At 37.7% G+C, this 26,667-nt stretch overlaps 1 protein-coding gene across 1 annotated transcript in view; it reads left to right on the plus strand.

Moving 5' to 3' along the window:
* Positions 1-26,667, plus strand: part of KIFAP3 (kinesin associated protein 3) — a 67,387-nt gene that overhangs the window by 25,196 nt on the left and 15,524 nt on the right. The window contains exons 11-19 of the mRNA XM_062003913.1: positions 1,263-1,363; positions 5,720-5,828; positions 7,136-7,248; positions 8,165-8,330; positions 8,528-8,653; positions 9,043-9,141; positions 10,567-10,652; positions 19,289-19,478; positions 23,533-23,632. Coding sequence (XP_061859897.1) covers positions 1,263-1,363; positions 5,720-5,828; positions 7,136-7,248; positions 8,165-8,330; positions 8,528-8,653; positions 9,043-9,141; positions 10,567-10,652; positions 19,289-19,478; positions 23,533-23,632 — 1,090 coding nt within the window. The remainder of the gene's footprint in view (positions 1-1,262; positions 1,364-5,719; positions 5,829-7,135; positions 7,249-8,164; positions 8,331-8,527; positions 8,654-9,042; positions 9,142-10,566; positions 10,653-19,288; positions 19,479-23,532; positions 23,633-26,667) is intronic.

The raw sequence follows: 26,667 nt of genomic DNA on the forward strand, positions 1-26,667 counted from the left end.
TTGAGCATTATTCTTTATCCAGCTGTTAAGTATGTGGAGGTTTGTGATACGAGTCACATTTATTCAAACAGGTAAGAATCCAAAAGCATCTGAAAGGTCAACTATGTTTTTAGGACCGACATGGGAAAGAAGACATCACTGTTGTGTGGCAACTGCCAGAGGGGTTTAATTAGTCTTTTTTTTTTTTTTTTTGGTAATTCAATTTTGAAAGAAGGCATGAAAGTGGATTCTGAGGATAAAGACATCACATCCTTGCTGCTTAAAGTGAATTCCAGCTCCCAATGATGTATGCAGATGAAAAATGTAACTGTTGCTTGCTGTTTGAGGTCTTTGTCAGAAGTATTAAACAGATATGTTCTAACTTAGCCTGAGTAGAAGTAGGAGGTAGGATTTTTCTGATCAGATGTGTAAGAATTGATGACTTTATTATACCCTGGTCTAATATAAACATCCAGATTCATATTTTTATCCCAGTATCATGCTAATGTAGGGCTAAAGGAGAACTCAAGAGAATGCTCAGTCCAGATTGCAGCAGTGAGTCAGGATTAAATTGGTCTGTGTTGCTCTTAAACGTTTGTACATTTGTCTAAGTTGATTTTAGAGAATCTTTTGGTTAAATACTTCACAGCCTTCTCACATTAACTGCTCTAATTTTTCTTGAGACTCTTTTTGTCTTTGGTATGTGTTATTCTGAAAACATGCTAGTGTCATCTTTGAAATGTGTAAAACACACAAACTCCCACAGGGTAATATCATTTAGTATAACTAAGCAATCAATATGAGAATTACTTGAAAGGCACTGTATTCCTTCTGCAACTCTTTATCAGTGAGAGTTCTATTTGTCTCTCTCGCATTGGTACATTCTTTATCCTTTCTCTTTGAGATAAACTTGTTGTTTCAACAGGAATATCCACAGCTAAATCAGCATTACATTTGATATTTAATTTCCTAGCTGGAAACTGATGGTTTTCTCTGGATGTCCTATTATCAAGCGTTCCTGTCACAAAATATATTCCTTGCCAAGTGGGGTTAAGGAGGTGCTGGGAGAGGGAAGTAGTTAACATTTGCCTCTTCCCTCTTAGCACAAATGTGAGGCTCATTTGGATAGGCGAGATAAGAGCCTTTCAGTGTTGTTGCATTTCTAATTTAAATTTTCCCTCTATTAGCCAGGATTTACGTGTTCTTTCATTTTCCCTTGTCAATTGTTTACAACACCTAAAATACCAGGCTGCTATTAATACAGATTTTTTTTTTCCTTCTAGCAAATGAAAGCTACAAACAAATAGCCATGTGTATTCTGTATCACATCAGCATGGATGATCGCTTTAAATCAATGTTTGCATACACAGACTGTATCCCACAGGTATGTGCTCCGATAGATACTGAGGGGATGTTTCTCTGTGCATCGTTTCCTTTCCGTTAGCAGAGCTCGCACTGACACCCACAGGTAAAAGTGTGAACAACCACGATGATTCTGAGTCGGTAGCGAACCGCCTACTCCTCGAGCAGTCTGACTGTTCTTGCTGGTTTTGAATGGTTCCCAGAAAAGGCATAGGTAATATATTCTCTGTCAGGGCTGCTGACTCTTGAGCTTTATCAATGGATTGGTTAAAATACAGGCGACCTGATTAATTTTTACAGAAGATTGGGAATGCTTGAAGAGATTAAAGCTTGTGCACAGCAGGTCCTTGGGGAACCTTGTGGAAAGTATTTCCTTTACAGTTCTAGAAGGCATTCTTTTCTGATCCCATTGGGTATCAAAATTTCAGCGTCTCCAGTATTACAGGATATGAACTGGAAACCAGCCAAGTGGTGTTATGTTGATACATGACAGTTCCTTTTCTAACTGCAGACATGTACAGCAGGAGAGACTTGAAGATTATGGAAGGCTCTTCATCGATCTTTCAAGCTGCAGTTTGTTGCATAATATTTTGTTTCCAGTCATAGCCTTTGATCCAAGCTCAGACACAGTATCACAGGGTTTTATGTTTTATATGGATGTTTTCCCTATGCTTTATTGTTTGGTTGGTTTTGTTTTCTTGGTTTTGATTTGTGGGGTTGTTTTAACAAGTACCAAATCACTGGTCTTTTTCTTGGTCTTGATGAGGCTGGAGTTGAGAGAGTTTGTGTTGTGTAAGTGTAAAAGATTTCCAGTAGCTCTTTCAGAATTTCACCACGATACTTTCTTTTATGCCAAATGTTTTTAACATCAAATACATCCAGAATGGGCAGTTGCTGTGGAAAGTTTTCAGAATGCTTCTGGTCATTATCTCATGATGACGGTGATGTTTTTCCAAAAGCAAGAGGATTTTGGAGAACAGAGAGAGAACTGATGGGAATAAGTAGTATATGTTACAAAATAGTCTTGTAAGCATCCTGCTGACTGCTTTTTCTGCCACAAGAAGCAACTGTATATTAAGGCATTTGCATGATATAAGGGACCTGCTTTGTTCTGAGCAGTTACTGGCCAAACCAGAATTCATGTGCTGTGTTTCAAGGGCTCGCTTATGATGTGCTTTTAGGGAATCTTGGCATGGCTCTTAGATCTCCAGTGCCAAATGTAAAGAACTATGGAAACCTCAGAGATATCATACTCTGAGCTTTGGTGAACATTGTTCTGATAGGCAGTCACTACTCAAACTGGTGCTTTAACAGAAGTGTATCCAAAGATTAGTGGAGCAGGAAGTAACTATGATACTCAAAGGATACCTGTTGCTATTGTTGCTTCAGTGGTCAATGTAATTATTCACAGATCACGTCTGCTGGCTGTTCCAAAAAAACAACTTGGATAAGCTTAAATTGTATTAACAAATGTTTACAATTAAGATGGTTATTAAGACACAAAAGTAGCAGAAAACATAGGAACTAGATACTACATAAGGAGAAGAAAACAACCTTTATAAAAGGATTCCCTGCCATCTGATTCTACCCTGGAAAACTAAATTCTGATTTTAGTAGTAGTATGTGCCTTTCTGTGGATGTGTTTCCTTTTGAGGAAAGGTGTACATTTAAACTGGCAAATACTCTATAAGAATGTTTAGCTATTATAGAAATGATTGTAAAATCAATCCCCTGTTGTCATTTTGAAGAGGCAAAGTGCCTGACAAAGAGCTTGCTCGTGCTGTCCCAGGTAAACATCCTTGTGGATTGCAGGAGTTAGTGGGTGCTATTCTAGTAACAGTTAAAAGTGAGTATTAACAGTTCATTCTTGTTTAGACCTCAGCAATGCGTGTTTTGTTTAAATAGGTGCAAATGCCATCCAGATGCTTATAAAAGCCTTTATTGGTAATAACCTGGCCAATCAAAGGGCATGGTTGGGCAGTGATGTCATGGTGATATTTAATATTTTACCGCAGAGTAGTGTGCAAGGTTCTCTGCAGCTACCCACATGTTTTCCACCACGGTTGTCCTGTTTGGCCCCTCTTTGATCTATAAGCTTCTTTTCAGCTTAATGCTGGTAAACGTCCTCTCTTGACAGCACCCTTTGCTCCTGTCCGCCATTATCTGCTGAAGTTCAGAAACCAGAGCATCACTTCAAACAGCAGAGTTAGGGAGTAGCTGGTCAGGAGAGATTCCTGAGGCATGCAGTTCTGGCATAATCATTCAAAGATGTTTGAGCCAGGCTTGGGGAGGGGGTTGGACAGAGGTGTATGTGAACAGAGAGCTGTGGGGGTTGGCCTCTGGTCACTGGTAAATAAGTGAAGGCAGGTGCCAGAGAGTCTAGACACAGTGATTTCAGTCCTGGTCTGTGGTATCTGATACTCAATATGGGACTTGTCTGATTGAACACTACTGCCTCTTCATTGCACATGCTGCAGTCTTTTTACTGCCTTCCTGTTAAATCAGTAAAAGATGACAATGGACATAGTAAAAGCAGAACAAATTTAATTTTAATATTTCCTATTTGGCAGCAATTACTCTTCCTTTTGAAGTGGCCCAAGAAGCAATCAAATTAAATGAAGACATAATGGGAAACATGGAGCTCATATGAAACTATTATTTTAAGATTTGAACGGCTTTAACTGAAACTGGATATATTTTTTTATTTTTATAGAGAGTTAGTTCAGTAATTAACAGTGCAATCCCATCTCGCTAAACATCTAATTTCCACAGATTTCATATTGTGTAAGTACAGAGAATGTTTCCCTTCTAAATATTTGAGGGATTTTAAAAATCTGGTTTTAAAGGTTTTGTAACATAAGTTGCAGGGGCTGATTTTTGAATGCTCATGTTCTACTTGTTAAGTAGCAACCTTCTACTAGTTAATTCACTCTTATGTGACTGTCAGGCTTAAGGATTTAATAAACTAGGGATTTTATAAGTTCTTAAAACAACCCAGGGAAATCTGATTCTACCTTTTTTTTCCAAGAACGGGAGGAAGAAATCAATGACAGCTTTTACATCAGTGTATGAAAGTCACAGAAAAAGATGAATAACCATGTTGTAACTTTTTCCTTTTTTAAATTTGAGGACATTTGGATTGGAAGCCTGCTCTCTGATAACAGAAAAACCATACAGAATTGCTGTAGTAAAATAGTTTGGAGCGACATTTCTGCCATCTTATTGTTCTAACCTTCCTCCTGCCGCAGCCCCTGGGTTATTCACCCACTCTCTCTAGTTTTCAATGCGTTACAAACTGTCTTTCCACCAGGGGGCAAGCACACAAATATTTAATGATTAGTTCTTTTCTTCTCTCCCCACCTCTTTTTGATATAAACTGAGCTGTGGAGTTTTTTGTCCGATACCCCACTTATCTTTAGGTTCAGTTGTTTGTACTTCCAGTTGTCTCAGTCTTGTCATCACAATGCTTTGCATTATAACCTTGATGTGACTTGTGAAGTGAGCAGGTTTTAGAAGCAAATAGGGTGATATCCTGCAGGGCCTGAATGAGGAAGTCACGCAACTTGTCTGCCATGGTTGGAAAGAGAGAAAAAGACAAGGATGTATTTGTGTCATGTTAATCTGTTCATTTTGCCATTTCAAAAAATGTTCATATTGAACAAAAACAGGCAACCTGTGATGTAATGGACTGTGTAGGTGCCAGGGGTATAAAATGACAGCATAGGTTATTTGCCTAAGGAATAATCTGGGAATTCGCTGACACTTACTAAACAATTGGAATAGGGTCATAAGTGATTGTCTACTTCTGTTAACCCAGATGGCTCTGTTCATTTACCAAAAGAGGACTACTACTGAGAAGTCTTCGTTATATGGCAGCATTCAGCTCTAGCAATGCAAGCTGCAAAAATAAAGTGCATTGCTGTAGATACAGCTCATTTATTTATCAGCAGAGTAGTGACAAAGCAAAATAGTAACAATTAACTGCAATTAACTGTTTAGTCACGATTTTATTACCAGATATTAATCTGGCTTTCTCTGGAACTACATTGTGGGGTTTTTTCATGTACAAAGTGTGCCTAAACTTTCTAAACAAATTTATCCATTCACAACTTTAAGAATAAAAAATACAGTGGTAGCAATAAAATGTAACTAACTCCATTTCATTTAAGGTGATGAGTGACTGCCATTTTTGACACTTTATAAGCATTGTTATCCCCAAATAATGGAACTTGTGTCCTTGACCTTTATAACTTCACTGTTCATGTAGAAGTGCTTAATTTATTATTTTTTTTTAAGTTGCAGTAACTGACATCATAAAGTTGCTCTTCTAGTGCTTTGGAAAGATTAATAACTGAAGTGTGCTTGTGTTTCTTGGCAGTTAATGAAGATGCTTTTTGAATGTCCTGATGAGCGAGTTGACCTGGAGCTTATTTCTTTCTGTATTAACCTTGCTGCTAACAAAAGAAATGTACAACTTATCTGTGAAGGTAAGAACACTGAGATTCCACTCTTTTCTTTAAGATAACAGTGGTTTCTTTGAGATATAGACATATATAGATATCTATCTATATCTATCTATCTATATATATATATATGTATGTATACATTCACATATATAAATCATGCATATTTGAGTTAATTGTATATGTATTTTTAAAACATAAAATGCACCTAATGGCCATATCCTCCTCAAAATTGTTCTTGGTGGCAGGAGGTACACCAAGTAGTCACACATGCCTGTAGAACACACTGACATCCCTGAGGGAAACTATAGCTGTGTAAAGAGATAAAGATTTTGTTCTTGCTCATGCCTGAAATCCATCTTCAGCTAATGTTTCACCTGCCAGTACAAAATTAATAACACAGTGATGTTGTTTAGTTGCATCTCTCCGTTTAACTTTTTTAACTGATGTGTTTTGGGTTCTAGTAATTTGTTACGTGCGATAGATGTGTTCTGTATGTTGTACAGTAGCTGTCTAGATGGCTTTTAAACTTTCATTATTTTCACACCAGCAGTCATAAGTGGAACATTCAGTAGCTCCAATTTTCACTTGTGCTCAAAATTTTCGGTATGAACCACTGCAATAAATTACTCAACTTTAAAAGGGACTATTGTAATCAATGGGTTCTATTGCTAGTAATTCCACTTCAAAATTCTTTGTGTAGCTCTGTAGAAGGGTCATCAGGAAGATTTAATTTTATATTTTTAACATACAAATGAAATTCAAGCTGATAGCACTTCTTAGATAGACAAAGTGATCTTTTGGAAGCATAGCTTAACAGTAACAGTGGGACTTGCCCTGTGCAATCAAGTACTTTGGATCTGTGTATGTCTGTTATGTGTATTCATGTGTAATGATCTCCATGACTGGTAAATAATCTTTTAAAACCATGATAATATATTCTATGGAGTGGAAGGGAAAGTCTCTGAGATAGTACCAACAGCTGCACTGCATCTCCACAAACTATACTGTATGATAGGATAGTGGTTGGGATTTAGAACCTTTCTTGGTCTAAATAAATAACTAAGCACACCTGAAGCATTTAGTCATTTATCTGTCTTTTAAGTATCCCTTTCTTTAAGCTGGAGAATCTGTACAGGGCAGATATTTTCAACTTAAACTTGGAAAAAGAAATATTTCCTGTCAAGATTCTTCACAACTTGGAAGAAGAAATAGTTCCTGTCTAGATCCTTCACCTTTTCCTTTAAACTTTTAGAAATTAAAGCTTTTTATGAGTGTGTGTGTAGTGGTGCTTTTATTTGGAGGATTTCCTAATGTGTATTTCTTTTCAGGAAATGGTTTGAAAATGCTAATGAAGCGAGCTTTGAAATTTAAGGACCCATTGTTAATGAAGATGATCAGGAATATTTCACAACATGATGGGCCAACTAAAAGCCTGTTTATTGTAAGTACTATCTATTACCTAATATGATCTGATTCCTCCTGCTGGAAAGGATTGGCTTTGGAGAGGTGCTGTGTTTTATCTTTATAAGGTGTTCAGTTTAAGTCTTCTTGGCTGTCATGGATTGATTTATGTTTTGTTTTATAAGGCTATCTCAGTTGGTAGATCGGGGTTTGGATCCCTCACTACAGGGAAAACAGATCTTAAGCTGTATCCAGTCAGGCCCTCTTCCAAAACAAACACACAAACCCAAGCAAACAACAACAACAAAAAGCACTCCAATTGCTGGGGTGCACAGCTATCCTCAGTCTTTACTCCTAAAGCTAGAGGGCAAAATGAAGTACTGGGTTTTTTTCACTGTACCAAATGCTTTGTGTAAGTGGTTATTTAAACATTTTGAGTATATCATATTCATTTAACCATGTAAAGCCACCCTTCCAAAAGAAGCAGGGGGGGAAACACAAGATTCTAATTATGGACATTTTAAACACACTGTGAAAATGACGATTGAATATCAAATTGAGTATCAAAGCAGTATTGAATTAGTAAATATAATCCATGTTCATGTCCCCAGAAAGTCCTGTAGTTATTTCTTAAAATCTGTAAGAGGAAGGCTGTGTTACTGTCACTAAAGCACTGTGGTGTTCATTATCTTCCATCTCTTATTTTCTAACAGCTTTCTCACGCACTATGTTTAGTAACTACTTTTGGAACATCTAAATAAATTATCTATTTCTTGAAAATGAGAGGATGGAGAGGAAGAACGTTGAAATACTTTCTTGGATTATTCTTCAACTGAAATAAAAACTAATGATAGCTGTAGTGTTCTTGCAAGAATTAGTTTTGGCTTGAGCAAATGGAGAGTTCTGAAGAACTCCAAATTGATAATCTATAATGCTTGTTGCCGTATTTTCGTCAGGATTATGTTGGTGATTTGGCAGCTCAAATATCAAGTGATGAAGAAGAGGAATTTGTGATTGAATGCCTGGGAACTCTTGCAAATTTGACCTTACCAGATCTGGACTGGGAACTTGTGCTGAAAGAGTACAAACTGGTTCCATACCTCAAGGATAAACTAAAACCAGGTCTGTACAAAGTTTGATTAGTCTTGAAGTACACTTAAGAGTTCTCTTTCAGAGTAGAGTTTGTTTACCTTTATAATTTGTGATTGCTTGAGGAAACATAACACTGAAGAACACAATCATATCTACAGTTAAATATACAACTGCAACAAGATTAAGAATTGCTAAAAGGTAAGACTTTCTGCTTTCTGACTTCCCAGGTTCTGCAGAAGATGACCTTGTTTTAGAAGTGGTGATAATGATTGGAACGGTTTCTATGGATGACTCTTGTGCCGCTCTACTGGCTAAATCTGGAATCATCCCTGCACTCATTGATCTTCTGAATGGTATCTTGCCACATTTGACTTTTGGGTCCAGATTTTTTTTTTTTGAGAGGTTTAGTTGATGTAGCTGTGCTGTAACTTTATGTACTGTTCATTTTTCTTCCTGTAAGGCAAAAGGAGGTGTTTTGTATGTGAAAGGAAAAGCAACTATTCCATTATTGACAGAGAGATGCCGACTGGTGATCTTAATAGATTTTTTTTTTTTCCACATCTCCACAGCTCTTGCTGCAGTCTGTGGCCTTTCTACTTGACTGCTCATTTTGTGTTGTTGAGAGATGAAATTTCATGCATACCACTGATATGTCAGCTACACAGTTAAAGTTGAGCTTTATCTAGGCATCAAAAACTTCTAGTTGTAAGATCTGAAATTGTGGTATTTATTTTGCTTGCAGCTCAACAAGAAGATGATGAGTTTGTCTGCCAGATTATCTATGTATTTTATCAGATGGTCTTTCACCAAGCCACCAGAGATGTCATTATCAAGGAAACCCGTATCTTTTTAAAGATTAAACATCTAGAACTACAGCACTTAATTTGCCATCACTGATGTTTGGTCTGTATTTTTCTTGCATAAATCTCCTGATCTCAGTGCTTTCTTTGCAAATGGTTTATTTCAGATAAAGAAAAAAATCCAAGCAGTTTAGGCATGTAGCAGGATGGCAAGATTAATAGTAAAGATTAAAAGCTAGTTTGCTATGAAACAAGGAGGAGGGAAGGAGGGGGTGTCACCAGACCATATGACCCATTATTTCCTCTCCAGTCTGAATTACTGTATGAATTTGTTTTGAAAGACATAGTCAAAACCACAGTCCATAGAAAAACTTACATAGAGCATTGACAACCGTCTTACACTGCATCATTATACATGTATGCTGCATAGTCCAAAGTTTTATGTGCACTGAAAAACTTTCTTATGTAAGTCTAGACAACATAAATAATGCTTGCTCTGTATTTTATTTCATCCACCTGATAGTTCTTTGAATCTTATGTTTGGCCTGAGTCCTCCATCATCTTCCCACTGTTCCTGGCTTACCTCTTTCTCAATTTTTCTTTTGCCTGTCTATTGAGTCTATCCTTTCAGTTGCCTCATGTCATGGATCTGTTCAATTTTTCTGTGTGTTACTTAATTCTTATTCTGTCTTTACTACTTATTTTTTCAATCCCTGCTGATGTTGAGCTCATTCAGGTGATCCAAAACCTGTGGAAATAGTTGCTAGCTGTCTGGGGGCCTTAACTGAATGCTAAATTTTGTTGAAACAAAGAATAGATTGAATGGGGTCCTTGTAAGGATAGCAGATTAGTGATTACTTTCCTAACAATACAAGAACTAATTCTTAAAATCCTTTTTCCTTTCAGCTCTGGAATATCTGAGAAACCATTTGAGATGTTGTTCTTTGTCTCCTGTTTGGACTGTGGCTAGTTGTTTTGTTTTGTTTTGTTTTTTTTTAGAAGGCCTGTAATTATAAAGCACCAACATGTGAACCATACTTTTCTTACTGAAATTGAACAAGACTAGTATTAATGCTATCATTTGCACAAATGATTATTTTCACTATGTTTGAGATGCATACATTGGAAAGCTGCATTTTAAAAAAACTCCCTAGAGATCGAGGTAACAGTCTCAAAAGATTAAACCATTAAACAGAATCTTTGCCTTTTGGATTAATGTTAGGTTCATGGGGGTTTTTTCTGTAACAGATTAGAATGTATTTTCTTTGTAAGAGGCCTGTAACTTCAATCATTTTGAAGAATATTTGGATATATCAAAAATGTGATTAAAAAAAAAAGTGTTTGGAGGAAGACTGCTAAACTTCCCATGTGATTCCTCAGTATGATCCTTGGGGAAACTTGCAGTTGGAATAACCTGGGCCTGTGGGGAAAAAAAATGGCTTTTATCCTTAACAGTTTCTTTCCAGATGCTCCAGCATATCTTATAGATCTGATGCATGATAAAAATGCTGAGATTCGCAAAGTTTGTGACAACACTCTGGATATTATAGCGGTACGTCCTGTTAATCATCAATCCTTCAAGTACCTCTTTACGAGAGAGAATTCTGAAATAACTAGTAGCAACAATTTGCAAATTGACTATATTTTTCCTAGGCTGCTTTTTAATTACATGGGTAAAAGATAAGTTTTCATGGTATGATGAGAATCATTGATGTAGGCGGCATACCAAACTTCCAAAAGCTGCATGTATGCTTTGAAAAATCATACCAATCAGCTTTACACCCCAGCTTTTTTTAGAGAGTGCTTTTATACTTAATCACGTTGCATTTCATTATTTTTTTTTTTCATTTTGCCAAGAAATGGCTTTTGTCACCCAGCAGCTTTTGTTCAGCTTTTCTACATTGCTTGATGCCAGTATTTGTTTCAAAATGAAAACGTGGGCAGCAATCCTGAAGCTGGTGGTTTTCTGCTGAGGAAATAGTCATTACAATACTGAACTTCTTAATATTGTCTTCAGCTTTTGGATGGGTTTCCTTTTAGCTATGTAACTTAGTTTGTCCAACTATCCATTGATCAAAATAAACTTTTTGGGACGGTTGTTTTGTATTAAACTGCTAGCTTGGAAAAAAGAAAGAATGCTAAATTATGAAGTACTATTGCTTTATCAGCTCCTATAGCATGTATGATGTGCTTCTGGGGATCCTTGAGCCTGGAAGACTGAATATTTTCTTTGGTGTCCTTTATTGAGGTAAAGACATTGTGAAACTGGTTCTACTTCAAAGGTGCATTTGGTTATTAAATTTCCTTCCAGCCTGTTTTAATTGAATTGACTTCTTTTGACAAAAAGAAATGTCAACGTTTTAAAGTGGTTTAGGATTGTACAGATTGTACTCTATGTCTAAAAGGATATAGAGTAGCTGTCATGAACTTAAATCTCACAGTCACAGAAAGCTTAACTGTGAGTCAAGAATAGTGTCTTTGACTAATGCTTTTCCTGTCATCTACTTTGTTTCTTCTTTAGTTGAAATATGCATATTGCAGCTTGTTCTGGATATGTTCCTAGGTGAGCTGGTCTAGGTGGACTTGCTTTAGCAGGAGGATTGGACTAGATGGTCTGTTCCAACCCCTATCATTCTGTGATTCTATGAAAGGATTCTATGAAAGGTTTAATACAGTGTAAGACCAATGTCTTTTTGTTATATTCATTAGTAATGGCTTCTAATTTAATGTTAGTCTAAAAAAGTAAAATGACATGTTTTCTATGTTAGAATTCTCTTCATCTGGCTCTGGTTTTGCTTCATGGAGGTATGGAATGAAAATTGTGCTCTGCTAGTTAGTGGCAGAGTTGCTGTTGATATCTGTTAAGGCAAGATTTCAGCTAAGATGAATTTGCACTTTGTACTTATTTGTGAAGGGCATTGCATTCAGATTTCCAAGATAACTTATTTTCAGGGACATTCAAGAGTAGGAAGATTTTAATCTTCTGGGTGAGGCTGAACAGTCTAAGTACTTCATCTTCAGGCCTATGCAATTTACAGGTGTCTCAGGCATTGATTTGTTCACATGGAGGAGGTTTACAGTGTGGTACATATCAATAATTTTTAATAACTAGGTATTACTAATATTATTAAACAAAACAAAATCTAGATAACAAATACATAGCTTCAGTATTGACATGTGAATAAAATGTACTTGGCTTTTTTTTCCACTTAAGAAAAGGAAATCTTAGTTCTAGCCATGAGTAAATGAGGGGTACTATGATAATGGATGGAAAAGGCTTCTCAACTTGCAAGAAGCACTGGACAGGATTTTGGCGACCTCAAAGAAGGAAGAGAAGGAATGATTGAGATAGGGGAGATAGGGGAGAAGATATCAAGCACACATTGAAAGTAGTTTACATGATGATAAAGAATTTTTTTCTTTTGGTTGTGGAGCAGTGCCACATTTAGAATGGTGTTCACTGGGAAGTTCCCTTTCTTGTAAGGTCTTTTTAGCTTTATCTGTTGTGAGTTGCATTAAGTGTTACTAACACCATACCTTAGTAGGGAACAGGAAGCACAGTATGTCCTCATTTTTGGAAGACAGGGAGAACAGCTAATTGATTACTTTCTTGACAGTGTTGTAGGCTGGTTGTTCTTTGTCTCCCGCCACCAATAATCACAGGCAAAAAAGATAGCACATTCTTATGGTGACTGGAGGAAATGTGAAACAGTAAGTGATCAGAACCTCAGATTTTGATAGATGTTTTGCAATTCAGTGCAGAGGATATGGTAAAGAAGCCCCTAAACAATGAAGTGTTTGCTTGTGTGGCAGTTTTACACAACCAGTGCCTTCTGAGGGGTCTAATAGATGTAGTCTCTAAGATTGGTGAAACTTCTTATCTATGCGAAATTCAAAACAAGAAAGTGTTAAGTTTTCAGTCTTCTTGTTCCCTACATGCTGAAAGTCCCTCTGATGATGGAAATCAGAAACTAAATGTTGGAGAAGAGAGATTTTAAAGTAATTTCTTCTCAGGGAGACAAATACTTCTTTCACTCATCAATAAGCTCTATATAGTGTGATTGAAATAACACTGAAGAAAATCAGATGCCTTATAAGCCTTAGGGGAGATATGCTTTCTGTAGTAAAGTAATTGTCACAGAAATTATGGAAATATTACACTAGTGATGATTTGTTTAATATAGCTTGGCTGGGCTCTGCCATTGATGAACTGAAACAGATGTTCTGCTTTAGCACAGTATGTACTGAGGAGTCTCAACTTTGCACTGGTAGATGCAAGATATCCCTTTTGTCGAAAAGAAAGTCTGTATTGATAATTTAGGAATGCTTCAAACTCCTGTCATATACCGAGTCTTGACAGCAAGCAGCTAGTTTAGTGTGCTTGTACACCTGAAAAAAAACATAGCTCAAGTCTCTTGTCTCAGCTGGAAGCCTGGAATCAAGAACTGATGTAGGAGTCTCAAGCAAAGGAAATTCCCTTTTGCTCTGCCTCAGAAGCCTGGAGACCTGCAACTCAAAAGCTTAAGGAAAGAAGTGTCAGCTTGCTTGAGATGCTTTTACTCTGTGTGCCTCAGACAATGTTAAATGTGAAGGGGTTACTAATCTCTCAAGTCTCTCTATTTTTCTGCTCCTAGCTCAGTCTTATTGCAGTTAAATGATTCTCCTCATTTATTCAAGGGTTATTTAATTAACCTTGAACTGTGGTAGTCTGAGTCTTCCCTCTCTTCCATTTTCCTATTCAATGTTAGTACAGCAGGGCCTGGATTCAAAGCTGTAAAATATTGTTTCTCTTATGATCAACAACAGATCATTGTGCTTCCTGCAGAAGTAAAATATCTTCTAGATAGCTACAGCATTGTCCATGTGATTTAGGAAGAGCTTCATGCCTAAGGTGTTTTTCCAGCTCTCATTCTTTGCCCAAGTATTCGTAATGAATGCCAAATAAAATTTGCCTTATATGGAAAGCTGTATTAATGAAGGGCTTGCATCTTTCCGTGTTAGCTAAGTGCCTTGACAAAAATCCTCTGTGTTGGGAATGCTGGAATTTCACATGAGAAGCAGGAATGTGCTGTGAACCCTCAGTGCTCTGAGATTTGGGGCCAGCTGTGCAAGATATTGGCCAGCAACCTTAGAATGAAGGAAGAGCAGATCCTAGGGATTTGATGGGAGCTTTATTTGAATAGGCAGCACACTCTGAAAATAGATAACCTTTGACTCCAGCTTGGTGTCCTCTTTCCATGAAGAGTGCTGTAGTCACTTCAGGAAAATAGGTTGTTCAGACTTCACTTGTTGAGACTCTCCCTTTCTGTGGCATTTGATGTTCCCTTGTTATTCTCTAACAACCATGACTACAAAGAGATGGGCAGATGAGCAGCTTGGGTGTGAGGCTGCAGGCTAAGCTGCACTGTTAAATTTGCAATCAGTCTGCTTTGGTGCTGGTAGCTTTTTGTGGCAAAGAGCACATGCCCATCAGAAAAGGCTTTACCTGGACTAGAACAATAACCACACTGCAGTCAGCATTAGATAGGGTAGGCTTGTCCTGGAAGTTTTTGTCTTCCTGCAAATGTACCTTGGACAGATTTCCTTCCAGCATTGGTGCTTGCTCTTTGGAGTTCTAAAACTAGGAAGCTGAGCCAAACCACTGATCTTTTGTAACATTGTTACTTTTGTAACAGCTTGCCAATGAGATACCTTACCTTTCTCCAAAGGAAGAAAAACAACTTCTCTCTTCAGCTACTGACAATGTAGGAGCCCTGTGAATGTTGTTCATTTTGTGTAGGTACCTAAATTTTGGGGGTATGAATATTTACTCTTTTCTCTGCCACTATTTTCATTTGACAGGTTTCTGTTAGCTTCCCATCAGAATATAGTCAGTGATTAACCTGATTGTGAAAAAGTGATTCTGGGTTGCACAGGTGTAAATGGTAGAAGGATATTTTTTAGCTTGTGCCTAGATTGCCCTCTGGTGATACATAACCTAAGGTAGGTGTCATAGACACCTGCAGAAGGTGATCTATAACATCTGTTTCTCTCTTTGGTTTATGGAGGCACGTAGTTTAAATGACGTGCCTGACTTTTGGATAGGTAGACAAGATAAATCTTTTCTTTCTTAATAAATGATTAACTTTTCATGTAAAGTGTGTATTTTAAGGATGGTTAAGTCATGAAGAAAGTATCATATCACCAAGTCCAGCCTTGAACATAATGAGCATTCTACTTACTGTATAGCAGTTTTAGTTTAGTATGAGGAATCACAACAAATGAACCCTATTACAGACCCAATTAAAGGGCAACCACATTAAAGTGAAAAGGAAAATCTGTTTTTCATCAGCTGTGAGAGAACACAAAGCAGATCTGTGTAGCTGTGTTATCCTATAGTGTGTTAATCAGATACAAGGTGTGACGGAAGCCAGTGACAAAGGGGACTTCTGATAGGGAACAGACATGCTCTGATAATAGCCCAGTTAACGCTTCATAATATTTCAATGGTTCAGTAGTAAACAAAGTTGGAAGTAGGACTTCAAAAAGGATGGCACATTCCTCACAGAGTCGAACCATACATCTTCTATGACACTTTGGGATTTATGGAAACCGAATGTTAAAAACAGTGATGTCAGGGAGCTCCAAAGAGAATAAAATCAACCTTCAGGATTCTTCCTTTTATGTTTTTGAACATGCAATATTTGCCAGGGGAGCAGGGGGGCTGCTTTTTTAAGTAGCCTAACATTTAAAAGGACTTGAGGGCACAAAGCCATGTTTGTATCTCCGTGATGTTTAGTTTTCTGGTTTTATTTTTACAGGAATTCCTTACTGAAGAAGGTGTGCCTCATGTTTTTAACAAACAAAACCAAAATCCAACCAAAACAAAACCTACAAAAAATAAAGGAGAGGATTTTTAGTAGTTCAAAATATAATTACTGGAAGACTTTACTGTGTTTTAGGGAATTGTTTTGCTCAAAACTGCTTTAATTTGGTTTCTTTGTGCCTTTTGGCTGTAGTCCTGCATTTACAGCTTTTCTTCCATTCTGATGTTGTACCATTAATCATGTACACAGTGGTTCTGCACATTTCTGTGGAAAATCTACAGACATGTTCCTGATCTAGCAGTACTGAAATGAACTTTTTTCTGTGCTGAATTTATATAAACCATTCTAGTTTACTGCAAATCATCCTTTTCTAGGATTGCTGCCAGAAGGAAACTTCTGGCAAAACTGATCCTTGATCTGATTCTGATTCTGCCACTTTGTTCTTGTTGCTCATTCATATCAAAATGCAGGGTACAAATGTAGCAGAATAGCTGAACCACTGAATGGAGAACTTGTGATGTTTAAATCATGTGCAGATACCCTCAACCTTACAACTGCTAATTTGCCATACAGCGCTAATCCTGTTTTCCAAAATTTAGATGAATGATTGAGGTAGGATACCTCAGCACCTCTTTAAATAGGATGGGAAATGAAGAATATGTAAGAGTATTCTGCCCTGTTGTTATTGTCTAAAGGAAAAAATCAATTTGTATCTGAGAAGTGTTATATCCTTATAAAAAACTTAATCAGTTAAGAAGTTGTAGTGGGTTTGAATTGGGCAGGTTTTGGTATTCCCCACGGTTGTTCCATTTCCTAGCATTGTTCAGTCCATGTTTTACCTGTTACGATAGTTGCTGAGTGATCTTCCTGTCCTTATCTCAGCTCCTGAGCCTTTTGTTGTATTGCTCTGTCCCTGTCCAGTTTAGGAGAGGGAATGATAGAACAGCTTTGGTGGGCACCTGACACACAGCCAGGGTTAAACCACTGCAGAAGTTCATGTTTATTTGTAACATGTTCAGCATGTTCAGACAGTGGCGTGGAAGGGAGCAGCAATATTTGGCAAATGGAGTTCATTTGGGTTTGTAAATTTGGGAAGATTAAAATATTTTCAAAGTTAATTTGTGGTAGATGTGGATAAGGTAATTTTAGCTGCTGCCCTCTCTGCCTTTGATAAGTTTTAAAGGTAAACAAGGTAATGTAAAAGGGATTCAACTTTCCCACAGCTTAGTCTAATTTGCTCTTTGCTAAATTTGTTTGTTTTTCTCCACTTCTTTGCAATCATGATTTCTGGGATTAGTTTTCTTAAGACTGCAGTATGATTTCTGGCAGTTACAAGGTGTTTCTTTGCAGCTTGTAAGTAATTCACAACTGTTGGAGACTGACATAATAGATTAGCAGTTTAACAGTTTAGCTCTGACAGATGCATTAAAGGAGATATTTCCAAAATGCCAGTCAGATGTCATCACTTAAAGTCATGTCCTTTCAATTTTTTTATGGGTCATTTTATAAATCTCAGTGATGAGCTTGTTTTTTCCTGGGAAACTCTTGTTTTGCACAGTTACTTCCAGCCTTTCCTTTTAATCAAGAGTGGAAGTGGAGGAGAAGAGGCAGAAATAGCACGAGATGTTCTTTTTCCAAATAGTGAGGCACAGGTGTGTGTGTGTGGTTTGACTGTTGTTTTGGTTTTCCTTTCTCCCTCCCTAAGGTTGCTGCATTACTGTATGGCTGACAGACCTGGAATTTTGCTTGAGGTCTCTAGGCACTATCTATAGATCCCACAGGTGACACCTGCTCTGTGTATGGAAGTTATGCAGGAGAGAAAATTTTGAACAGGACTGCTTGTGTGCCAGGAAATTAGAAGTGTCTAATAATTAGTGTTGATCAAAGGTGGAATAACAGAGCCTTTTTCTGTGTTTATTGACCAGTCGCAGAAGGGTGGAAAAGCCACAGTGAACACAACGTAGGTTGAATATTAAGTTTAAATCTCAAGTTCAGTCTGTAGAGATTTCAGAAGTTTAACCTGAGCTACTGAGCCAACTTATTCTGTCTTCCCTGTTATTTTTTGACCTCCAGTCATAGACAGATCTGGTTTGGTGTGTCTAGCTGAAGCAGTTCAGGAAGTTACCACTTCCGGAGCCAAGGCATTGTCACTAGTTGTGGGAACATTCTTCATCCCCTTCAGGGCTCAGTAAAACAGATTTTAAGAACTTTAAGCTTCTCAAATTAGATCTCCAAGGAAATCTGTCTAGATTGCGTGTTAACCAACATGAGAGTCACAAAGTGAGTTTCAGTTTTTGTCTCCATTGTGGTTAGGTTAGAAGACAGTGAAGTGGGACCTGTTTCACAAGGATATTTCTTCCCACAAGTGGAAATGTTTTGATTATGTACTAAGAGTACTAACCATGGTGCATTATTTGTGAATATCCCCAAATTGATAACATCTGCAGATTTCTTGTGTTGATCAGCTTCTTATAGTTAGCTGTGCTCTATCTTTCCAGTAATATTGAGAACCTGAGTATTATCCACAGATCTGTATTCCCTGAGTAACAATCAACAGCCCACATAGTCTGGTCTGTTTAGAAGAGCCTTCTAAACAGCTGACTGCAGTGACTATAGGCTCTGGCACTTCCTTCTGATGCTCCATATTGAATATCACATCACTTGGGTGCGATTAGACTGTAATCCAGACTGAAATTTCATACCTACATTTTATTTCCATGGTGGCTGGAACCTGTATCCTGTTTTCCTCAGCTTTCTGGAGAAGTTCCTCTCAGAGTTCGTTTTGTATCTTGGATTCCCGTGTCCTCTTGATTACAAACCTTGGGTACCATTCCTTGTGGATATCCAATAGTAAACATAGAAAACAGTTAAAAATTTTAATTAGGAGTTGAAAGTTAAATGCTGTCTTATCAGAATTCACGAAACAAAGATTTATTGGTTTTATCACAGTCTTTTTTTACTGTATTTTCTAGTAACTAGTTGTGGTGAATGCTCGTCTAATGAGGACATACAGAGTATTTGGCCCGTGTTAGTAATAAATTACTGAAATCCCCCTGAACATCAGCAGTAATTGGCTCTTCTTGATAAACCAAATGAGGAGGCTGTGATGGAACTTTCCTGCTCAAAGCAGGGATTTTTCTGGATGGTGTAAAGTTACAAACCACAAAGGGAAGATTGTAATGCTGTATATACAAAACCAGAATAATGCCTAGTGCTTACAAAATCATTCCCTGGTTTGCTCAAACTACTCTGCAAACTGAATAGAGAATTTAAATCACTGAGCCCTGAAAGTTATGTTAAATCTTCTGCCATTTCCCGTTAAACCAAAGAGCTTTGCCTCTACTTCATCCTAAGGTATTCTGTGGTGATTTTTTCCTAACAGGAATATGATGAGGAATGGGCTAAAAAAATCCAGAGTGAGAAGTTTCGATGGCACAACTCTCAGTGGCTGGAGATGGTGGAGAGTCGGCAGATGGATGACAGTGAGCAGTATCTGTATGGTGACGATCGTATTGAGCCCTATATCCATGATGGAGATATTCTGGAAAGACCTGACCTCTACTATAATGCAGGTAAGGACTGAGATTGCTTGACCAGGGACTGTAGAGAGAGTCTACTGACTCAAGCCAGTGGGACAGCTACTCTGTTGTGTCACTGGGAGCAGCACTGATGCAGGCTAGCCACAAATGGGCTTATTCTTGTTAGCATGTTAATGATGGTTTCAGTACTGTATAACCATGTTCTTATGAAGTGCTGCAGGTCTTCAGAAATAACAGTAGCCCTATCTCAGAGAGCTAATGGACCATGACTACTGATTTGAATATAGGTGGGCCAGCCTTATTCTTCACACCTTTTTCTTATGTCCATAGCTTGTTTGCTTTGCAAATACAAACCTTTTCTCATCCTTGTAATATCCAGAGTTATGCTATTAGATACTGAATTTTGTTCTGCCTTGTGTGTTATTTCTGCAATAGAACTTCTATTTTAGATCTTGATGAAAGAAATCAGTTGAGCCACAACAAACTTTAGGCTCCTTAACAAAAGCAATGAATCCATAACTTAGAGCTAATTGGTTTGTATGACTTGCTGTCATGTATGCAGGGAAGCACATGAATCTCTTCCTTAAGTACTTTTCAGTTCCTATGAAAAAATTTTATTGCTTAAGAAATTAGTTAAAAAACCCTCAAAGTTATTCTTAAGGGTCATGTTTTTACTTGAGATTAACTCTAATATATTTTCTAAAGAAAATAAATTTCTCATTGTTTTGATTAATCCTGTTAGTAGTGCATAATAGCACAGTTCTGAGGGATCTCGAGTGGAATCTGCTCTCTTTCCTTCCTTAAAGATTTTGTTGTTTCTGAGAAAATAGAACTGCATTGAGACCCTGATGTATCTAGTCCAATATTCCCAGCTGTTTTCAGAGGAAGGCTCATAAGGAGACAATCATGAAATAATTTGCCCACCAGATAAATGTCTTTATAACTTTTTCCAACTCGGAGTTGGGTTACACTCTCAAGTTTGTGCGTTGATATCCTTTTCTAAACTCCTGGATGACTGTGTGTGGGGATTTTTTTCTTTTTTAATTGCTGGATTTGAGTCTGTGGTTTTTTTATTTTCCACATAAGTGTCCAGCTCTCTGCTATGAAGCATGAGTCACAAAACTCTATGACTCTGGATGAATTTGCAGGAATGGTAATAAAAAAAACCCAAACCACCAAACCTCATAAGCGTTACATGAAGCTACTCAGAGAAAATAATTGTGCAAGGTCTCAGTAGCATCTCAAAAATTAATCTCAAAGGATATCAGAACTTAAGGATTCTTTTTCTTCTACTTTTGATACACATCAGCCATAGAAGCTTGCCTTCTTTAGTGGTATGTTCTTCCCTTTTGAATCCCGTAGCTTTATCTTTTTGTACTGGACCTGCAAGGTCAGCAGCGTGAGCCATGTACTGTACATTCCTGGGGTCTGTTATTGCATGAAGTTAAGGATGGGCCAGCAGGCCTGTTGGAGTCTCTGCTTTACAGGTCTTAGTAACAAACCTTTGCTTATTTCATAGGGCCATTTCTTTTCCCAATAGTGTGAGTTAGAGATGGAATTGCACCAGTAACACTGAATTTCCTGGCTTTTAATCATTTATGTTACAGGCTTAATGTTACTTGAACAAAGATTTTTGTGTTGGAATTGATATTTGGGAAGGAGAGGCAGATTTCCAATGATATGTTCTGCAGATGTTTGAAAAGCACTTTTGTTTTTAAAGATATAAGGAGTAGGTGATTATATTCAAAACACAGATTCACTTCTCAGGTTCCTTCTGACAAATGCCAGTAATGGTGTACTTCTGAAGTCTGCTAGATTTATACTTTGGAGATGTGGTCAGAGAGGACATAATATTCCTTTGAAAAGACTACAGGTTACTGTACCAATTGGAGTAGGCATTGGGGTTTCTGAAGGACAGAGCATTTCTTTGTCCAAAAAATATATATCAAAGATGCAAATCTTCTGTGGGGCTGGAAATGACATGCTTGTGTTTCAATGAGGTAACTTTAGAAATGGCTGGCACTAATGGCAGACACTCAGTACAAGTCCTCCATCAGTTCTTGAGTTCACTGAGGGCGAGATTAGTTCCTTATTGCAACGATATACCAACATCTCACTTGCATAGTACTTTCTAACAAGTTTTTAATGTAGGTTTAATCTCTGAAGTTACCTTCATGAGCTCAGTGTGTCTCTTGTTCAGAAAGTCCATAACCCTAATTTATGTTGAAATGTACATAACAACAGATGTTCTTTAATTGTGTAATCATACTACATGCAGCTGTTGCTACCCATGTGCTTTCATTTTCCTGTAAGTTCATGTGAGCCATAACTCTTGAGTGTTATGGTTTGAATGTTAGCACTCTTGATTGAAGACACTTGAAGTAGTGGTAGTTTTAGCTTCGGAGTGAAAATGTAGTGCTTTCTGTATTAAGATAAAGATAGATGGTATTTTTAAGTCTCTCTGCTTTCAAGTAAGTTGAAACCAAACCTGACTGTTTAAAATACATAGTCCCGTAAATGGATTGGTTTTGTTCTGAAGTGCTGCAGGTCTAAAAGTGCTGGTTTCTTTCCTGTTGAAAATACAGAATAGACGTTAAGACAGGAAAACTTGTTACAGTGTTAATAATAGGCATTTCAACTTTTTCTTCCTCTTCTTTGTCATTTTACACCCTTGTAGTAAGACAGAGTGCTCGTGTCTCACTGAAGATGCTGAAAGTCAGTCACATCAGTCTGTACCAGATTTCTTGCTTATCAAGTAATACTCTTTGACATACTGTATACACACGTATACAATTAGAATATAGCCATGTACAGCTATCTTATGCTGCTAAAATGTAGTCTGATCATAGCTAGCCTTTTTCATTTACAATCTGTTGCATTGTATTGGGTCACTTTCCCATGAGATATTATCTTCTAAATGAATCTCTGTAGCACCTCATCAAATGTCTGTTAGAAATCTAGATGTGTCAATTCTATTCCTTTTATCATTTGTCACTATATTATCTTCAAAAAGCATCAGGTAAATTCATAAAGCACAGGGGGATTTGTCTGAATGCCTGAGTCGTCATCTCTAAGCCCTTGTGTCTGTAAGTAACTTTCCACTGCTTCCTGCGCAGGCAGTTTTAGTAGTTTTGAAACCACAGAGGTTAAGCTAAGTGGCCTGTGACTCCCTGGATCTTATCTCTCTCTCTTTAAAGTGGAATGGCATTTGTAACTTCCTAGTCATTAGGAATCTCTCTCTTCTCTGTTAAGCTATTAAAATATCAGTCTGAATGTACCTGCTTCTGCTTTGTTTTTATTGGGATGCTTTCTGCACTGCTATTCTGGGGTTGTTTCCATACGGTGATGGACACAAACTGATCTAGGATCTGATGAAACAGTTTATCTGCTCAGAGCTTAATATTAATTACCAAGTAAGAACTGTGTCCTTAATATTAGAAGAAATGTGTTTTGTGAATCAGAACAGGAAGGAGTTAACCTGGGCTCATTCAGCTGAGGTCAGTTCACTGTCTTGACTTCAAAGACACTCCGGATTTACACTGATGTAACAGAAGGAAAGCGTTAGCCCCTGATTTTCTTCTCTTCCTTATAAAATGAGCAGAGTGTGATGCCTTTAAGGAATGCTACTGACTTGAGAAGTGTCTGCATCTTCACATGCCAGTGTCTTAATATAAAGGAAACAAAAGAAGACTGTGTTCTTGAGAGACTATCGTGTGAAAAGTACACCCTTTTAGGAAATATCAAGAAGACATTAAAACATGGGGGAGAAAAGAATCGCTTTCATGATGGAATCAAGATGGATCTTGATATAACCTTTACAGACCTGAGGAAGAAAGGGATAAGAGAGTATTTCTTAGGTACAGCTCTTTTTTCAGGGCAATAGACTGAGCTACTTGGAGTCCCAGTAAGGTCTTTTTGTGATTGGAGTTGCTGTTTTTCAGTATTATTGTTGTTTTTCATTCCTTCCAGAAGTATCTCTAGTTGATAATGAATTCCTAAGACAAAGCAGCACAGGTTGTGTTGCCTACTTGCTCTGAAGTTATGCTCTTTCATACATACGGTCACTGTATCTTTCTTGGTTTTATAGATGGCCTAATAGCCCCCGATGGAGCAGTGAGTCCAGATTTCTTCAGTGATTACCATCTTCAGAATGGAGACCTCATTGGGCAGCATCACTTCTCTAGCAGGTGAATTGCTGTTTGTAAATTAAAAAAGCATGTAATCCAATAATGGCTATTCAAGTTTGGGGGTTGTGTTTTTTCCCTTAATCTAAGTCTTCCTGAGGTATTCTCAAATTACTGATGCCACTTTGAAAACTTACTAGATGAGCAAAAGATCTTGGCTTGACTTTTGGGAGATGTTTATCTGACTCCTCCCTCTGGTCAATGAACACTCTTCCCCTAAATGTCACCAAGCTGCTCCTAGTTTGAGTTTCTGAGTTGACCTGTGTTCAAAACAGAAAAGACTCATTTCAAAGAATGAAATCTTCATAGATCCTGTAGCATTTAGGAAATGCCTCTTAGAAGTTATATGCACTCATTAGCAGGACAGATTTCTAATACTTGATAGTCAAGGTACAGAGTTCACTTTAACAAAGTGTTATCTGAACATGCCCAGCCATGCCCAGTGTTATTTTCACAACTTACAACTTCAGTCACTATCAGAAAATATGAGTAGTTCATGGTATGTACAGCTGAAGCAAAAAAGATTTGTCTCCCTTACATTGGCATATTGTAATTGTTAAATGGCAATGGCTGGTTACATGGGTTTGTTTATTCTATCTGTTGTGCACCATTCAGCAAGGGTGGAATGATGGTAACATTAAGAACTAAATAAAGAAAATGCTTACTTCATGGAAAAAAAAAGAACTAGAGATGGATCCTCTTGAAAAAGACATGTTTGTACTCAGTAAGGATCAAATTCAGACTAGTGTGTAACCCTTTGCGTGGAGCCTGTGTTTGGGAAGCAGATTCTTATGCTGATCACTTCCAAATGCACAACCTTTGTTTCGGAACATGCAGGCAATAGAGAAACTGAGGGAAATGTGAGCTGTATGTCACTCATGGAGTCTTCCTATGGGTCTTACCACTTTAAACTTTAAAATAGACACACAACCCATGAGATGACAGATTTCTGTGTTAACCAGAACTTGGTATGGGTATGTGATCCCAACAGTCTTAGCGTACCCCGGAGGTGGGGGAAAGGTGTGTACGGTGAAATTTGCAGACTCTTTTGTTTCCCATAAATTTAAATACAGCCTCAGTCAAGATGCTGTTGTCTTGCCAGAAAGCTTTCAGCTGGGGAAGAAAAATCTTGAGTGTCCTCAGGTGAAAGTTAAAGTAGATCATTCATACTCCAGTCTCTTATCAGGGAGCTACATTACTAAGCTGCTTTTTAATCTGATTGGATTCCAACTAAAATGACTAGCAAAATACATCTGGTGTATACCTAGATAAATTACTTGTAGAATTTTCTTGTGATGTCTCAAGGCGTTTTGGAGGATCACCTCAATAAAGAAAATGGAGAAAAAGTCCAGTTTGGCTAAGAACAAACTTGGTAATTGCCCATTGATGATAGCCTCTGTAAATATTCAGATTTCTCATTAGAATTCTGTTTTCTAGGAAGACTTTTTTTCAAAAGGATTGCTCCATGGGTTTATGTGCAGTCCAGATGCTCAGTCTAATTGGAAACAGCATGGACTGCTGCAAATGCTCTGTCCTATTTGTAACAGAGCAGGACTGAATTGTTTGATAGAATAGATACTGGCAGTCGAACAGCGAATCCGAGTTTTCAGATGTGTGCCATTATCGTTTTGAACTTCTTGGCGCCAGAAGCCAGGATTTCCTGATGCTTACAGCTAATGTAAAATGCATTAGTGCTCCAAGGCATGAGCCATGGAATTGCCAGTCCCATGAGTTTGGAGAGTCAGACCCTCCCTTTTCTCAAATATGAATTGGTGTTGGAAGGTAAAACCATACGTGCTAGAGAGCCTAATTAAAAATAATAGCAGCAAGTCAAGGCTCTTTTTATGTGTTATATAGTGTACATTTCATCCATACCAAAACATAATTCTAGGGTATTTTTATGCTTATGGTTTAAAGCCTAACAAGAACCTTATGTCAAGGATTTATTTTTAACCAGTTCCAGCTTTTAATAAATCAGCATTTTTGTTATAAAAGTGGTTCATTTTTCTGTTATTAATATTTGAATATATTTTCAGAAACTTTTTTAAGAGATCTGAGTTATGATTTGCATAGACAACTAGCAAGTCAGTTACAAGTAACATTTCTGTGGGGGTTCAAAGACAGATGGCCTAATAATTAGTAGGTGCATATTTTGGTATTTTAATTTGTTAAGTTTTAAATTTGTTATACACACATTTGTTGTGCCTGTGTCTTCTGCTCTTGGCCTTTTGTATAAGGCTTTTTAATTCTGTGACGGAGTTGTTTGGGAAACAACGAGGTGAGTTCTGAAGGAGTCTTTCCTGTCATTTAAGACTGCCCTGTGAAATTTGAGGTAGGTGACAACCATGAGCTGACTTCTTGCTACACAACTTTTAAATAATCTAATTCTTTCTTCTCCTTTCTGCATTCCTATGAGGAAGACTTAAGGTATTTTACCTCTTTAATTTCTCTGAGGTTATTTCCTATCCCTGCAATACATTCAGATGCTATCAGGACTTCCCTTAGCCTTCTTTAGAGCCTAACAAGTCAGCCAGAAAGACTCACCTTTTTAGTGTCTGTGTCTCACTGAAAAGCTGAGGTAGTATCAAGCTAGTGTTGGTGCCCTCAGTGCATTATCAGGACCTAAAGTGCATTCTGATCACCAGCCTCATTTTTTTTTTGTAGCCAAAGAAATGGGTCTATGAGGAGAGATTAAGGACTGCAACCAAGCTCAAGCTGCCTTGAAGATTTTCACTATGAGCAGCGTTTAACAGTACCTGTGCAAAGGAGTTCAGCGCACACCAGCTGCTGTGTATCAGATTGTTACACCAGCTGTACTGCATTGAGCAGATAGTGAAGACCGTGTGCTTCCTTGGTGGTAGGATGCTAGTTCAATGGCAGCCTCTGCCATTGCAATTCCACTGTGTTACATTCAGGAAAATTCAGGGAAATTGAGACAACAACTGTATTCAGATGTGCAATTGATTAAGAGTTTAACTTTCCTGTAACCCAGTAGGGATATCAGAACCATCTCCTGTGGAGTCCTTGTCCCAGGGAGA

Source organism: Colius striatus, chromosome 10 (genome assembly GCF_028858725.1).
Source record: "Colius striatus isolate bColStr4 chromosome 10, bColStr4.1.hap1, whole genome shotgun sequence".
In the NCBI taxonomy this organism is placed as follows: domain Eukaryota; kingdom Metazoa; phylum Chordata; class Aves; order Coliiformes; family Coliidae; genus Colius; species Colius striatus.